The following is a 17,316-nucleotide window of genomic DNA, read 5'->3' as shown; positions in this document are numbered from 1 at the left end:
AAACCCATAATTCTGCCAAAATAATCTTTTCCCGTAATAAATTACAATTTTGTTCACATGACATAATACCAAATTATATACATTATAGTTCTTTAACATATTTTCAGCCATACATTCTATGTAAAAAGTTACACTTAATATAATAAAAAAACTATTTTAACAGTGTTAGTTTCTATCAAGAAATCAGCCCAACTAATAATGGAAAAAAATAGAAAATACATATTTGTGAGATTAAAACAAAACTTAAGAGCTCAAGACTAATCTAACTAAACTTCAACAATACAAAATAGTCTAAACAGTTTGTATTTTGAACAATTTATTAATAACAATAACAAGTATTTCTTATATGTAAAATATACATATGCATGGTCTATGTAAAAGGCCCAGTAGTCCATAGCACCTAACATTCTATATTCTATACTTATTTCATTTATATACATGGTAAGGCTGGCCTTTTGCTGATTGTTTGGTACTGATGTAGCCTTTTTTGGCGTAGTATAGTTAATAACAATTAATTATAATAGGTAAAAATCTCTGTCCATAAAAAACTAAACTTTCAATTACATATTGAATATTAAAAATATTGTTTGTTTTATTGCTAAATTAAGTGTTTTGTCTTTACTACTAATATTGTACTGCTAAAGTAAATAAAAAAGTAAAGTTAATCCAGTGATTTTATCTAGTAAAAGGAGTTTTGTAATGTAAAAATAAGATAAACATTAATTGTACTCAATAAATTATATATCACCCTTTAACCTTTACTTCAACTTTAATTATTGTATTTTGGTAATTATCTGTAATAATAGGCGATTATTTTTTAAAAAAATATGTTCTAATAGGTACGAAAAACGGAAGCTGAACTTTTGAAATTCACTTAGAATTTAAAAAATAGTTTACTAATCTCTTTTAACATTTTATTCTTTTGATCCCCTGACACATTTACCCCTAGCGAGTTAATTTTCAAAAATAATTCTAAGAAAACTTCTCCAAAGTCATGTATGTCTTCTGACACTCACTCCATCGACGTTTTTGTAGACATTTCGTGCTATACACACTCAACGTTCACCTTGTGGTTGGTAGAACTGTCCGAGTCAGGCGTAGGTGGCCATGTCAGCAGTGTTGGTAGCACTGTCATGTCTACAATCGAGTGTCAGATGTTCAGATGATGTCAGCTGGGCATAAGGTCGCGATCATCAGCTGAGGAATTTTCATCTGAATTGTTGGTCAGGGTGTTCCATAGCGGAGAGCGAGGTATAGCCTTGCCCTCCAAGCCGTTATGCTAGCTGTCCGGACTTAAGACCTGTAACAATAATAATTTCAACTACGAGATGGATCATTATTATTAAAATAACCTTAACGTGTACTTACTAATGTAAATACATCTTGTTTTAGACTTTTTCCAACAAACGGTAATATCTAAGTATAACCGCAACAAAAATGTGAAGTGCTTAAAAGTCTTGCTAAATACAAATGATCCATAAAACACAGCCATTGAATGCAAAAATTGCAAACACAAGGGATGAAAGGAAAGTATTTAAATTTATTTACGTTCAAGTGAGTTTCTTAGTTATGTTTTACAAACAAATTAAAAAGCTCATCCTACTGAAATCAATTTGTAAATCCATTAAATAACTAAAATATTAAACTATATACATCTTTTCAAACTCGACTACCAATAAACCGAAGTACACTTAGATTTTGGATTAATACACGTGTAAGAGGCAATGACAAGGGTAGGGAAACACATTACTCAAGCTATCCCGGCCTGGGACATCTCGCTGGGAATAGGAACATCCATTAATGCATAAACCTTCTCACCAGAGACACCACAGACACTCTGCGTGGTTCGTATAATTAGACAGCAGTTATTATGGAGTGGGGACACTTTGAGTATACAGGGTGAATTTTAAATGAGTTCCCCCCCTACTTTTTTCTACATTTCTTAAGATATCAACTTCGGACCACGTCAGATCATTGTAGTGTAGTAATTACTTCATTTTGATAGGGTAAACATTTTTGGCCGCCATCTTGGATCCGCCATATTGGATACAAAACTTTTTTTTCAAATGTAAAGGTAGGGTTGTGACCTGTTGTTTCAAACTAGAATTTTACGCTGATTACAATGTCGCAATTAGTTTTTAAAAATCTTGATCCGTTCTAAAGTTATGAGGACGTTTTATATCTTTATTTTTAGCCCATTTTATCATTTTGCATTTACAAACTAAGACCATAATCTCAAAATAGTGCTAGATAAAGATAAGTATACACCACCATTCATTGTCGACCTATTATCACTTGATTATGACGGATGTATTTTTTTCGGCCGCCATCTTGGATCTGCCATTTCGAAATGTGACAAATTAATTTAAATATGAAGGTGGTGTTGTGACCCATCATTTTCGACTACTTTTTTATACTGAATTCAATGCCGCAATCTGTTTTGCATTTTCATATTTGTGTTTAGAAATATTGGAAATTTAAGTAAGATAATTTTAATATTTCATCAAGAAAGCCTGAGAGACAAAAACGGATTGCGGCATTGAGTTCAGCATAAAAAAGTAGTTCAAAATGATGGGTCACAACACCACCTTCATATTTAAATTAATTTATCACATTTCAAATGGCAGATCCAAGATGGCGGCCGAAAAAAATACATCCGTCATAAGCAAGTGATAATAGGTCGACAATGAATGGTGGTGTATACTTATCTTTATCTAACACTATTTTGAGATTATGGTCTTAGTTTGTAAATGCACAATGTTAAAATAGGCCAAAAATAAAGATATAAAACGTCCTCATAACCTTAGAACGGATCAAGATTTTAAAAAACTAATTGCGGCATTGTAATCAGCGTAAAATTCTAGTTTGAAACAATAGGTCAAAACCCTACCTTTACATTTGAAAAAAAATTTTGTATCCAATATGGCGGATCCAAGATGGCGGGCAAAAATGTTTACCCTATCAAAATGAAGTAATTACTACACTACAATGATCTGACGTGGTCCGAAGTTGATATCTTAAGAAATGTAGAAAAAAGTAGGGGGGGAACTCATTTAAAATTCACCCTGTATATGATAGTGGGTCGTAGTGTTATTCACGATTGCCTCAATTGGTTGGACGAAAAATTAGAAAACATAAACTGTTTTCAAACACTCTGTTTGCTTATTTTTCTTTGTCTTGTGTCTTTTGTGTGTTTGTTTTTTATGTATAGCAAATGGTTGTTTTATGTGCAAGGAGGGAAAGCAAGGTATGAACATAAAACAATAAAACAAGGATGTTCACAACACTTACTTACATATACCATCGTAACAAAACTTCTCACAGTCTGTCCACCATAAGGACCAAAAAGTTAAACTCCCTGAATTGTCGGGTAAACGTAAAAACAATTAGGTTTCTATGGTTTTATAAGGTACTTAGCCATATAAGGCTGCGCAATGATTGATAAACTTGTATCGGATTATGAGGGCTTGTGGGAAACAGACTTTGTTAAATGCGTTAGTAGTTGCTTCTCATACTAGGGTTGGTTGTAGGTGAAGGGAGTAACTAAGAATCGTCATCCAAACCAAGCATTTAGGCAAAAGTAAGGCTCTTGTATCGAACCTATGCAAGAAAGACTTCCTGTTGCTGATTCCTGTTACACCTGTACCGAAAAACCACAATCTACATTATAAAGCCGCTAATTCCAGGCTAACAGTGGGGATTAGTGGATTTTGTTCATAGGTCTTGGTTGAGTAGAGTTCAGGTTTTTAGGCTTAATCTATACTAACCTCTACAGCGGTAGACTCTGGGTCAGGATCGGACCTTTCCTCCACGACGGTGTCTAGTTCTGCCGAGGGGAACGCTCTACTGAGGGCTCGCTCGCTACGCAGACTGACTGCTCGATTTCGACTGGCTGTCGGTCCTGCCAGGTATACTCCTGTTGCATAACCATTATATTAATCATACGTTTAGATTATGGTAAAACTTACAAACAATATTTTTGTGGGTAAAGTGACTGAAATTGACTACTATACTGATATTGATAACTATATACATATTTTTTATTTGTATACAATATCGGGTTTGGTCCTTCAGGTTTCGTTTTTTCGTATTTAATAACAACCCCTCTGCAAAAATACGATGTTTAATTAATATTTAAAATATTTAGTTTTTCTACAGCATTACTTCTTTTTAATTAAGAATGGTAGGAAATCCAATTTATTATATTGATCTGATATGCAGCTGTATCAGTGGGTCAGAAAATTCCGTTACTTATCATCCAAGAATAAAAGTTTTAATTTACAAGGTTTATCATTCAACCCAAAAGTTATACAAACCTATTTTTGTAAAACAGTACCGATTTTAAGAATTTTTCCTGTAAAACCTAAAGTTTGTGTTTGATCTGCTTTACCAAGGCCTGAAAGGCATATTTACATGTTTTGGTTAATAATAATTCTAATTCATTTGTAAAGACAAGTGATCTCGTTTTCTTGACTATCTTTTTTAGTACAACAGTCATCGTGATAATACTAACAAATAACTTTACAATATCCAAAAATAAATAACCATTTGATGTACATCAACGGTACATATTCAAAACAATGTGCAAATAAACTTTACGTAATTACACCATCTATTGAAATAAATCCTTTACGTGAAATCCTCGTATCTCTGTATTGAAAAGGGAGTAAATGACTCAAGGAACATCAACAAAAGTCTTGAAACTCCCAGATTGCATATCTCCTTTCTCTCATTGTTTATTTACTCTCCGTTTCAAACGTCTCTGGAAATGTGACACAGCTTGTCTCTCTTTACGATGATCACGGATAAATCTGTAGAATGTTTTCGAATATGGTGTAGCAGATCGTTTAGTGGTATTTTCATAAAACTGAAATTTATTACAGGATATAATGTTTTTGTAAATGAACTAAGAAAATATGCTTTAAGCATGTATATGTAAAAAATGCTCTTAAACATTAAGTCTTACTAGTGTTAATTCTGTCTACTCTTTATAATGTGGTGTCATCTAAGTCAATAAATGATATTAATTCCATTAAAAATTGCAAAGTAAAAACAATCTTATCGTTGGAAATATAACTGACCAATTTATCAAGTCGTGTGGTCAATAGAGAAAAATCTCAACAATCTAAAAATAAACAATAAACCAGCCTAGCCAAACATAAAAATGTTTCTGGTACTCTGTGATGTTTGACAATCCGTCCCTCAATAAAGCTAATTACTTAAACTACCAAAATGAAAGGGAAAAAGCTAAGGATGGAGTGTATGTAACTTCTAGGAAACCGTGAATGTCAAAAAATCTGTGATCTATTTAAAATAAAAAGTGCACAAATGTTGTACTTCTTCAAATATAAAATCGTATACTACAGATGTATAGTCTCTGTACACAAATCCTTGTTGTGGTGACAAGATTTAACACAATAAAATATGTACTGTATTTTCTATCAATATGAATTAAGTATTATATATTTAACTTAGGTTTTATTGTCATTAAACTAAATATTTAATAGAATAACACTTGGAAAAGGTTAAAATTAGATACCACTTATCGCATGATTGTATATCTACAATTAAAACGAATAATCCTAGTAAAATATTGAAATAATTATATGTGTTTTGGTGGGAAATTTGTGGGACAAAATGTGTAATAATCACTAAAATATTAACTATTAACTACAGTAGTATAAATCCCCTTGGTGGACTACCCTTGGTGCATAAATGATCACGTTACTACCTATGTAAATCACTAAACCTTAGGGTAACTTTTGCACACAAAAGTACATTACTTGGCCGGCTTCGTCTTCACTGAAAACATGATTGATTTCGTCTTCTGTGTAAACATATGTTAGTGAATAAAAGACAACTTAAACTAATTCATTAATCTTCGTGTACCTAAAGGTCTGACAGACGTCTTGTTGAGAGAATACAAATTGTAATGTCTACCAATGTGTATCAAGTAGTAAAATAATATTTAACCATGTATATTAATATACACCTTATTATAAAAAATAGATAATGTGAGCATGAATTTATGCTGTTACAAATGTTAGATTACAAGATGGCAGAAAAATATTTTAAAACGTTTACAGTAAGCCATTTCATTGTTGATAAGTTGGCATTTATTTCAATTTTTATGGTAGTACAGTAGAGCGATTCTCAAATATTGCACTGATTTCAATTATTTGCATAATATGCATAATGATGATCTAATATATTATATTAGATATTCATTAAATACTATGATGCTTAAATTATTTGATTTAATCCAACAATGTGTATTTTTATGGATCACCAATGACTTGTATATTACTTGGAAATATTTTCCAAGCAACAAAGAAAATCTAACCCAAAATCAAATGTAACACGTTTTTAGTAGCTACAGATAGTTCACTAAAATGTTTAAACTATAACTTTTGAACCAAGCTTATATTTATTTTGATTACACAATTAAAACAAAATCTCTGAAAAATTATTTCAGAAAGTCTTTATTATTACTATTAGATAAGTGTTAAATAATTGTTAATTTTCCTTAACAATGATTTTGTAGCTTTCCAATGTGTTTGTGTTAAATGTTTAACTTACCTAGTCGATGCATTGGACTGAAACGGACCAAAGATATAGCTCCAGGATCGGACTCGCAGTTACTGTAAGAAAAACGTATATTTTACTATTCCAGTTAACTCTCTTATCTCGAGTCTCTACAAACCCAAACAGTATTCCCAAGAGAGACCATTGCTAACCAAACCAACATGTTTCTGCTGTAATGTGATACAAACATTTGGTACACATATTGTTTCCTAAATAATTATAAACTACTTGTCTACAGAATGTGAAATGAATAGCTTAGATAAATAACTCAATTCCTGACATTAAAGTAAATTAAACATCGACTATTTTATAAAGCTATATGAGAATTGTTGTCAATTTGTGAAAATTTATTATAAAAGTATCTCCTAAATAAATTGTAATTTGTTTATGAAAAATTAAAATTCCATCCTTTAACAGAAAAAAACTTAAAGTTTACATTTAAAACAAATAGTATTTTTATGTTTTAATTGAACTAGTAGATCACAACTCTCAATAAAGAAAATAAATAACGATACCTTTTAGATTAACAACTCTAGTCTCACTATTTAGCCTACAACTGACCGAAATTAATCTTTAATCAAATTAGTTTTAAAAAAAATGCAGTACTATAACCTGATGTCTCAAATGTTATGAGAAACTGTAAGCCATACATCCATATCTACAATAAATGGCATGTCTCATCAACAAGTAAAACTAATTCCAGCAAATTATACATAATCTTTCAAATTTATTAATAATATTGATTTAAAATAACTTGAAATCTTTAGTCAATTATACCTTTTTTATTTCGGAGCCCTATACCATAGACTGAATGCTTCATCCTTGCCCTACCGGTCCTATAAGAAATATTCCCCCACTACTCTATTACAAATATCTCTCACCATCATCTTGATGTTTCCTGATGTTCTTTTTCTCATTGCTAGGCATCCCCTGATTCTACTTCCAACTAGTTTTCCGTCTTTACGTTCTATTTGAAAATGTATACGGTAATTCTAAATTATTAAAAATACATAAATCCTACATTTTTTCATAAACTATACGGATATAACCATAATATTCAATATTATTGTAGGTATGCTAAACTCACCCGGCTCTTCTCCTGTCCCGTTCCCTAGCCAGCTTGGCTCTACGCCGCAGACAACATATGACCAGCAGCGCCAACAACGGGAACCCGAAGATACAGGACACTATGGGGATCACTATGGTCTCCGGCTGAACTGTGGGTAAAACATTAAACTGTTAAAAACTGGCACAATACACACTATCACAATTTAAAACCAATAAAACCATGCACATTTTTTGCATAAAAAAGAAAGACTAGGGTACATAAAATGTCTCCTGATTTTACGTCATTTTAGCTGTTGGTCTTGTTGGTCTCTCACAGAAGAGATTTTGCATTTTTTAGGTAGGAATTATTTTATAGTGGGTTTTCACCCATCCCTTACTTTGTACTAAAACTTCAACTTTGGATTTTGCAAAATACTCTTAAAAGTTTTTTTAAGTACTAAAAAACAAAAATTAGGCCTATACCATCAAGAAATGGTGTTTTAATTAATTTTAATACTAGCAGATCCCTTATTATCCTAGGTATATGTTCAAATAAATTTTTGTATATTTCATACACATTTATTTCATATATTTCATATTTATACAAAAACCCAACTTATTAATTTATGGGCCATTGTTAAACTAATTAAGCTAATGGAAATCCTTTAGTTTAATTAGTTTAATAGTTAAATGAAAAGTGTTATTTGCTAACTTAACATACATTAATAATTTTCATTTACATTTATAAAGGATTTCATGAGTTTTCCTTGTCTCATAAAAGAAAATTATACTCGTATCTTTATGAGGAATTGAAAAGGATGTAACTGACTCGAGAAACGGCAAAAAAATGTCTTGAAACTCCCAGATTGCATATCTCCTTTCTTTCATTGTAAATTTACTCTTCGTTTCAATCTTCTATAGAAATATGACCCAACATTCCAATCCCTCTCCTCAGGGATGACGGATAAATCTTTAAAACATATATTCTGACATAATGCAATTAATGCAGATGTGTCTGTGCCGTTTAAAGTTGCCTACAAAACAGGATTGGATTCTTCATAATTCTTTTTGCATTTAAAAGTTAAAGGGTTATTTAATCTTTTAAAATCAATTAAGTATGATAATATGTATCAAACACATGTACTTTTATGTGTTTATGTCTATTATATTGTCATGTAATCATATTTTACCCTGGACGTGGGTGATTCGTTTTTGTTTTAGGGTAAAAACAACCCACGAAACTTATGGAAAATAGAGGGTGAGTTCAACATATCATTAGATAAGCTCACTGCCCACTCTAAGAAAAATTATAAGCCCATATAGGGTAATTGAAACATGTATGCTTTTGTACTTCGTTAGTTTTTTTTTTTTTTTTTTTTTTTTTTTTTTTTTTTTCAATGGAATATTTTTCAATATTTCCTAGGCAAGAACCCCACCTGTAGGGTAGACGTAGATTGTAGGGATGGGTCTCTGCTTGTTATGAGGCAAGGCGAGTGGAGCAGAAGGCATCGTTGACACCACAAACCCCAGCTCCATGGCGAGGGCATGGTCCTCCTGCATACCTGAAACAGGAGTATATCAGTTTCAATAACTACATAATATATGTATATATATATATTTCAACAATGAATAATCAGCGAGGACTACGGTGTACAGAATTATGTTATTATGGTCATAGATAAAACTAGACATTATTTCCCTAAATAAAATTCTAGCCTAGGTTTTAAAACACTTGTACAAAGCTCGTAGTTTAATTAAACCTCTGTCATTTTTTGCTCATGTCAATCACTGATTTATGTTAAAGTATAGACACTTTGCTTAACATATTCAAATTTTAACGTTAACCTTTTGTAAGCTGTAGCATCTTTTTATCATTTTAACTATAATGGTATTAGGAACCAAGAGAAACCCCCCAAATTTATCCAAAAGCTCGTGAATGACTCGTCAAGTATATTCTATTTAAATGAAATATTGACTGCGGTTGATCAACAAATATGGATATCCAACCTGGTATTTCAAAGTCAATGATAATAGTGACGTTAAAAATTGGAGAACATTTTGCTATATTGTTTTGGTTTTGGCTACATGCAATTTCCTAGTATTATTTATTTGATTTGATTTATGTATGAAAGGTAGCTATTAAACTTATTATTTAGTTGTGATTGGCCTACTAATCCATGGCTGTATAGTTCTAGTCATCTCAACACATGTTATATGCACCTCGAAACAGATATTTGACTTTTATCGTGTTTTTCTATGATAAACTTAACACACAAACATCTATTTTCTTTCTTCCAATATTATTTGTATATAAATATCACGTACAACAAACCCCCCTATATTCATCAAGGAAACTACTATACACTCGCTGTTACCTTAAAATATCTTAAATTGCATAATACAGTACCTTAGTAAGTATTAATTTTAACGTAAATTTATGTAGCCAAGTAAACTAACTAAATGTAAAAAGTTTGATCAGACTATTCTGAGCGTAATGATTCTTAATTTCGCTTTTATTAAGCTGCTAAATACATGATGTGCATTTTAAAGAAACTTCAGGTGAACAAAAATACGATTATAATAAAATGATTATTTAATACTTCATATATCGTACGTTATTTTAGATAGAAGCAGTTTGACGAAAAAGATAGCAAATGCTCCGACAAAGCTTTACTTAGCATTACAGAACACCCTTGAGGGCAACACGTTCCGTTCAAAATCCTTAGCTCAGCGCAAATGAAGTATTCACCGTACTTTTGGGGATTCCAGAAAGTCTTCAAAGACTTTCTATACCCGAAGATGATACTTAGACAAATATTCGTATTTTTGCCTATAATGTATACCTTCGTACGTTTTTGGTCATACTTTCTTTAGTTATAAAATGTTTATACATTTTATTTGAATTTACTCGATCAGTATTACATTATATTCTTCAATATCAAAATATACATTTTTAGATTCGATTTTTGTAAAACCAGAAGCAAACATTCTTCATCTTAATATAAATCTTACAAAATATAATAAGTTTGTTTTCAACCATTATATAAAAATATAATAATAGGAATTTGTATAATATATTATATGAATGAATGAATGAAGAGAGGAAAAAAAAATTAAGTCGACTCTCAATATCACAAATTTCGTATAATTTTATAATATTTAGCCTACTTGAACTATTTTTGTATTTATAGAGAGGTTTATGAACTCACAAGTATGATATCAAGTTATCTAAACTAGTTGCTTAAAACGGATTTTTAAAGACCATAGACTTTATTAATGAGTTCAAATTGAATGATTATACGCTAGAAAGAAATTAAATTACATCCATTATGTAAAAACCTATGTTTAATTCCAAGTTATTTATCATCACAGCTGTTAGTTATTTCAGGTACACCCAGTATTGTTTTCATTCGCAAGAGTCTTAATATCACTGTCGCTCATACAACCTCGTCCTAAGTAAACTAGCTTACAGGACAGGTAGCGGCTAAATTTATTCATGAACTAACGTATACGAGGGGTTGGTCAACAGTCATGATTCAAAACAGTTGAATGCGAAAATGGAGATTCACAGTTTAACACTTACATTGCAAATGCGATCTCATAATTTCAAATTAATGTTTTTTATGTGGAGCTAATAGAAATTTGTTATGTTTTAAACCATGTAAACATTATTTTCGTTTACAATGAGTCAGGTTTTCAGAAATTGTTGTTGTTGGGAATCGGTTAATCATTAAATTACTTATAATTGTTTTCGTATAAGTTTTTATACTAATACGTAAATTTTTAGAGTCATAAATAAGCCCATAGGTTCGGAACGTGGCTTTACAGCAACTTTATTCGCCAGATATTATTATGTTTTATGTTTTTATTTAATTTTTAATTATCATTATTTTTGATACCATATCAAAATCCTATTGTACACGCCTTTAGTTTTACATTCCTGAACTAAACTAATGGTACAGTTAAAACAATAATTTATTGGTTATTTAACATTTATACATAGTCAAATTGAAATAAAGATAAACAAAAATTTAGTTTAATAAATTACACAATTTTAATTTTCAACATTGATCCTTGTAAGCATGTTTGTATTTGCCATCAAAATAAACAAATTAATGGTTAAAAATTTTAGGTTTATTATTCATTTATTTCCTAGACATAAGTTTAATAAATACATGTTTGAGGTCATAGCTGCATTCGCTTTTTTTTACTTTGTGTTTAATTATCAGTATACAGATAAAAAATGCCAATAAAAATGGTTACTAAAACTATTGTTATTCAATGAATTGGTTGTATTAATTACGCTATGTTTACCTCACACATTTAATATGACCATAACAGTAATTATCAAATATCAACGCCGTTAATTAGTGGTTTTAGTGATAGAATGCATAGCTTTGGTAGTCAATTAAAAGTGTATCATCCAGATTGGCCCGAATGTTACATTAATAATCTTCTACTATGAACAGTAATAACACATCCCTGAAATACGGTTCAAAAATATTATCAACAATGTTTTTGCTTGAACATTGCAAATAAAATATATTTACGTTAAAATTTAATCGGTACAATAAAGTTTTAAGATACAAATTACATTAGTAATCATGCTATTTTGAGCTGTTTGTTTGTTTCGTCCAAAGTTTATTTAGAGTTTTTGACAAACTGATCTCTCGTAGCCTCTGAGAAATCCATTCCAGTTACAATGCAATAAATTATGCTAATTTTATCTCCAAGTTTTTCCAAAGCAAGTTATATTGAGATAGTAAACAATAGTGGTGTGTAAACTAAACAAACAAGAAACACAACTCTGAGAACCATGTGTGTGACTTTCACGTGGTTATAATAATGTTTACGAGAATTCAAAGTAGTTTCAAATAACTTAGCTTCAAAAGTTAACGATTCCAAACATCTAAAGTTTTTAATGAATGTGGGAAAGTACTATTCTAAAACTCTTTAAGACAGCGCCGATTATTTCTTTAATGTACTCCTGACCTCATTCATTGTACATTTAAAGCAGGTGGGTAAGATTTTAAGACATGTTTTCATCCGCTATATAAAGAGTGCCTCAATATTTTACTATTTTTTTTATGCTATTTCATAAACGGTTTGTGTGATACGGCCAAATTGACCAAATTACTTGTAAATTTATACTGTTTTCTTTTTCTTTTTTTTACAATAAGTGAAAATATTTTGCATCTTTCAAATAAAGGAAAAAATGCAATCACACATCAGTGCACTTGATCACAACCGGACATGAACAAAACATGTTCAAACACTCTTAAGAGTTTATAATAGAAAAGTAACTTGTATTATTTAAATCATTAAAATATATAAAACATACAACAATGCACAATGATTATCTGTTTATAGACAACTTGCAATTCCCCAGAATTGGATTGATTTAAATAAATCACAGAGAACACATAATTGAATAAATATAATAAAAAAAAGAGCAAATAGGTTGTAATGTAATGAATAGTAGTAGTGCGTTTATTTTATTTAAAGAGTTTTTTTTTTTTTTTTTTTTTTTTGAGGTTATTAGAGTAAAAAATTAATAAAAGAGGGTTTTTTTATCTTGTTATTGAGTTAAAGGTTTGGTTAGATAAAGGCAAAATATGATGTTTTTTTTATTTTTTTTACCTGAGTAAACATTTACAATATTTACATTGACGGTATTTTTTACTAAACCTAAGTATCCAAAATCATCCAAAAATATGTCGACATGTTCATAAAACTACAAAACATACCTATAATTAAGAAAGATAAATTGATTTTACTAAGTACCTAAATGAAAATACAAGTATAGTTTGTTACAGATTGTATATACCTTCCATACAGCTCAGCTCCAGTGTTGGTTAATCATGTTACCGTTGTGAAAAGTTTGTTGTACGAAAGGGCAAACTGAAAGGGCATCTGTGTCAACAGGAAGTCGTTACCAATAATGGCGTAGCAAAACCCACGGTTCACAGTGTAATCGATTTTGGACAAAACCAGACTGAACTAAAACCGCATAACAGCCACATCCGATTTTGATGGCGTAGCTTCATACCTTACTAATCGAACATTAGTTTTGATGGTTTTGACTCGTCGAAAACAGAGAATGTTAAGAGCTGTTGACCAAATGGCGAAAACTTGTTTGTATGTAAGGCTGTAATTTGAGACATGTGCTACTTTGTGGATGAACAATTAAGTTTAGTAACTAGTAAGTTTAGTTTAGTAATCGGTTTTTCCAACGGTTTGCTTTCTAATATTTATAAGTTTTTAAATCGTTGTCTTTTTTGTCCCTATAAAGTATATTTTTGTACACCAATATAAAAATTGCCTTGTATCGATACAGCAAAAAATGATCCCTCGATGGTAAATTTAAATTAATCATTGATGGTTAACCATTTACCTATGTTTTATAGAAACGTAATTCCACATATAAATAATATTTTGAAACACCTGAGGTTTTAATCAAACTTTATTTCCATTTGGTTAATTACAAAATAATTATTTTTAGAAGATACTTAGTTATATGATAAATACTACATTTATTGCTGATGCGCTACATATAAAAATATTTTGCCTGGTTATACTACATGTTTCTTGGTGACTGTTCGTGGCTACATGTTTCCTCTTCCTCGATTCTTCATACGCTTGAACTATGTTGTAAATACAAAATCTTGTATATTAATAACAAACACGTTTAGCCTTAACAAGCACGAACTTTAAAAATGTTAATTGCTAAAATTAGCTTTATCCTGATAAATATTTTTTTTTCCTAAAGCTGAGGGCGTCCCCCTTTTTCCACATAAGATGTTGTGACGGTTGGTAAGTACCATGACAAAATTACAAGCTATTTGTGCAACAATTTGACGGTTTCAAACCTGCTATAGATCTATAGACACATGTTTCGTTATTTATCTTTATAGATGGTTCGTGTCTAGTCTTATTTATGCAGAAACAACCATTTAGAAAATTGGATATTTGTATGGCTAGATAGCGTCATGAAATAATAACGAAAGTAACTGCTTTGTTACAACGGTAAAACATGCGTACTTAAAGGAGGGATTGTTTACCATCGATCGGTTCCGATTAATATTTCACTTTCACTACAGAAATCCCGTCCCACAACATAGGATATTGTGATGGTCATCCGGCGTTATGAAATAACAACAGCCACATCTGCCTCGCAATACGCACGTTTATGGTCCGCGATATGTGGACGGGGTTTGGAAATAACGACGCTCGTGGACCCTCCAGCTAGGATGGCAAGCACGTTTGCAATCACATGGATGGATTTCCTGTAACCCCTTCAGGCAAGCTGCTCTTGTGCATTTGTCAGAAAATTGGCTCTCGTCCTTAAAACGTTTTGCTCTGATAGCTTTATTATCCGCAATACGCTTTTATTGTGACGTTAGGTAGAAAGATTGAACTTTATAATAAACTTTATCTTGTGGACATATTGACATAATGTAGGACATACCTTTTTTAGGAAAACCAACTTTTACTCTCCATTTTTCATCTAGTTTTTGTAGAAATATTTTATTAAATTTAAATATACAGAGTGTCCAGCTTCAACTAGGACAAACTTTACCATATTATTCGGGAGGTCAAAACAAGCAAAAAATTCAATACAACAAATTGTATCCTATCTCAAATCGTTTAGCGTCTGTCTGTATGTATGTACTTTTTACAAAAACATTAATAACTCCAAAACGGTTTAAGCTATAGCATTGAAATAGTTAACCGTTTTGCCCTCTACCATTATGTATAATATAAATAAAAAATGTATAACCGTATCGAAATGGTGGCTATTTTTAAAAGATATTAAGCTTTTAAAACAAAAAATAACCGCCACTTTGAAACGATAAGATATATTTTTATTTCTTATTCTCTGTTTTCTGAATTTCAACAATATAGCTCAACCGTTATTGATTTATATGTATTCCAGATATGGACATTTATTAATGTAAGTTATTTTATGATAAAATCGACGAAAATAATAATAAGGCAATGTATAGAGTTTGTATGTAAAAACCCATAAATACTAAATAGAGTATAAATTGGATAAAATCGTAAGAACCCATAGTTATTTTTTTTACAATCTTGTTTTTTCCTGCAAAACTATAATGTAATCAATCAACAAGATTACTACTCGTTGGAAGTAAATCCATATATATAAAATCCAATGTATGTTTGTATGTTTGTCCTTTATGGACTCCGAAACCGCTCGACAGATTGTAATGAAACTTTCAGGCATTATTAAGCATTATTCAAGGATGGTTTGTGTGAAGTTTGGTGCAGATCCATCAAAAGGGCTCCGCCCCAGTGGCTCTGGAGTTTCCCATGTTAATCTTATGAGTACTAATATTTAAATGGAATTAAAGAATCTTAACAGCTGCTTCAACTAAACTATCTGATTCTGTGATGTTCAATAGCATTAAGAAGTTAATAGGTTTACCAACAGGGTGCAGCACTATATCTTTTTAATTTATGAGAACAGCTAGCTTGTAACCAAAAGGTGAGTGAGCGTAGCGAACGAACTTCAACCTGGAAGTGAGTTAGCGCAGCGAACGAGCTAACCTGAAGGCAAGTGAGCGCAGCGAACGAGCTCCAACCCAAAGGTGAGTGAGCGTAGCGAACGAACATTCAACAGCTAATTAGCAACCAAAAGGTGAGTGAGCGTAGCGAACGAACTTTAACCAGGACTTGATTAAGCCATGCGAACGAACTCATCTTGAAAATCAACGAGTATTTGACATAAAACCACATTAGGACAGGACGACGTCTGTCGGGCCAGCTAGTATACATTATATAACTCACCAACGTAAAGATACATACTATTCAAACAAGCGAACCAAATTATATTTCCTTTACAGAATATTCTATTTAAAAAAGGAACTAATTGCAAAGTTATATAAACCAAAACTGAATTACAGAACTAAGTAAATGTTTGCGGGAGAAATGGGAACTTATTGACTGAAGGGGTCCCGAAGAGAATGGTGAGTCCAATGAAACAATACTATATTTTAGTATTGTGGATGCTACTTAGGATGTATGTAGTATTGTGGATGTAGTATTGTGGACGCTACTATGCATTGCTTCATAAAAGTATTTTGCATTGATCTAAAGTTGTATAGATTTTCCCAAGCATGCAAAGTGAATATTCCAAATAGTATGAGAATGTAAAATATGGTTTGTGAACAGTTATAATAAAAATTTGAGTGTTACAAATTTTCAATTTGGTGTATGGTAGATTATCAATTTAAAATTTTAAATGTGTTTGTTCTCTTAAATTTCATCGAGCGTTCCCTAAAATAAGAAAAAAACTTAAAAGATGCCCAAGACCATAAACACAAACACTGATTCAAAGTTTTTTTGTTTTGGTGGTTTATAAAACATCGTGCGAAATGTTCATGGCTTTATCATGTTTCTGTTTCTAGTGCTGCTTTAAGGCGACGGAACTCTTTGAAAAGCACACTTTTGTTCACTCACCGAGACACAAACCGACGTAAGATCGATACAAACCACAATCTTCCTAATCCTTGTAATGAAACCCTCGCCACGAAGTCTAGTCATTTTGTCTAAAAACTCGTGCAGTGCAGTACGTTGTAATAATTATTGAGGATGATTCGGACAATGTTTGGTATAAGATGGTTTAGGCAATTACCTACAATTAATTTTTCTAGAGTGTTTCTA

The 17,316-nt window shown here is 31.2% G+C and overlaps 1 protein-coding gene across 1 annotated transcript in view; it reads right to left on the bottom strand.

The window, feature by feature from the left end:
* Window positions 1-802: 802 nt before the first annotated feature.
* The window catches only part of LOC128992752 (uncharacterized), a 30,355-nt gene continuing 13,841 nt past the window's right edge, over window positions 803-17,316 (bottom strand). Inside the window, exons 2-6 of the mRNA XM_054416483.1 lie at window positions 9,069-9,194; window positions 7,673-7,802; window positions 6,580-6,641; window positions 3,768-3,916; window positions 803-1,300 (exon numbers count right to left, since the gene is read on the bottom strand). Coding sequence (XP_054272458.1) covers window positions 1,280-1,300; window positions 3,768-3,916; window positions 6,580-6,641; window positions 7,673-7,802; window positions 9,069-9,192 — 486 coding nt within the window. The 5' untranslated portion in view covers window positions 9,193-9,194 and the 3' untranslated portion in view covers window positions 803-1,279. The remainder of the gene's footprint in view (window positions 1,301-3,767; window positions 3,917-6,579; window positions 6,642-7,672; window positions 7,803-9,068; window positions 9,195-17,316) is intronic.

Source organism: Macrosteles quadrilineatus, unplaced genomic scaffold (genome assembly GCF_028750875.1).
Source record: "Macrosteles quadrilineatus isolate MER2022 unplaced genomic scaffold, UCM_ALF_1.0 Scaffold_4__1_contigs__length_99947679, whole genome shotgun sequence".
Lineage (NCBI taxonomy): Eukaryota > Metazoa > Arthropoda > Insecta > Hemiptera > Cicadellidae > Macrosteles > Macrosteles quadrilineatus.
Note: the sequence above shows the minus strand (reverse complement) of the source record. Positions and strands in the feature narration are given on the sequence as shown.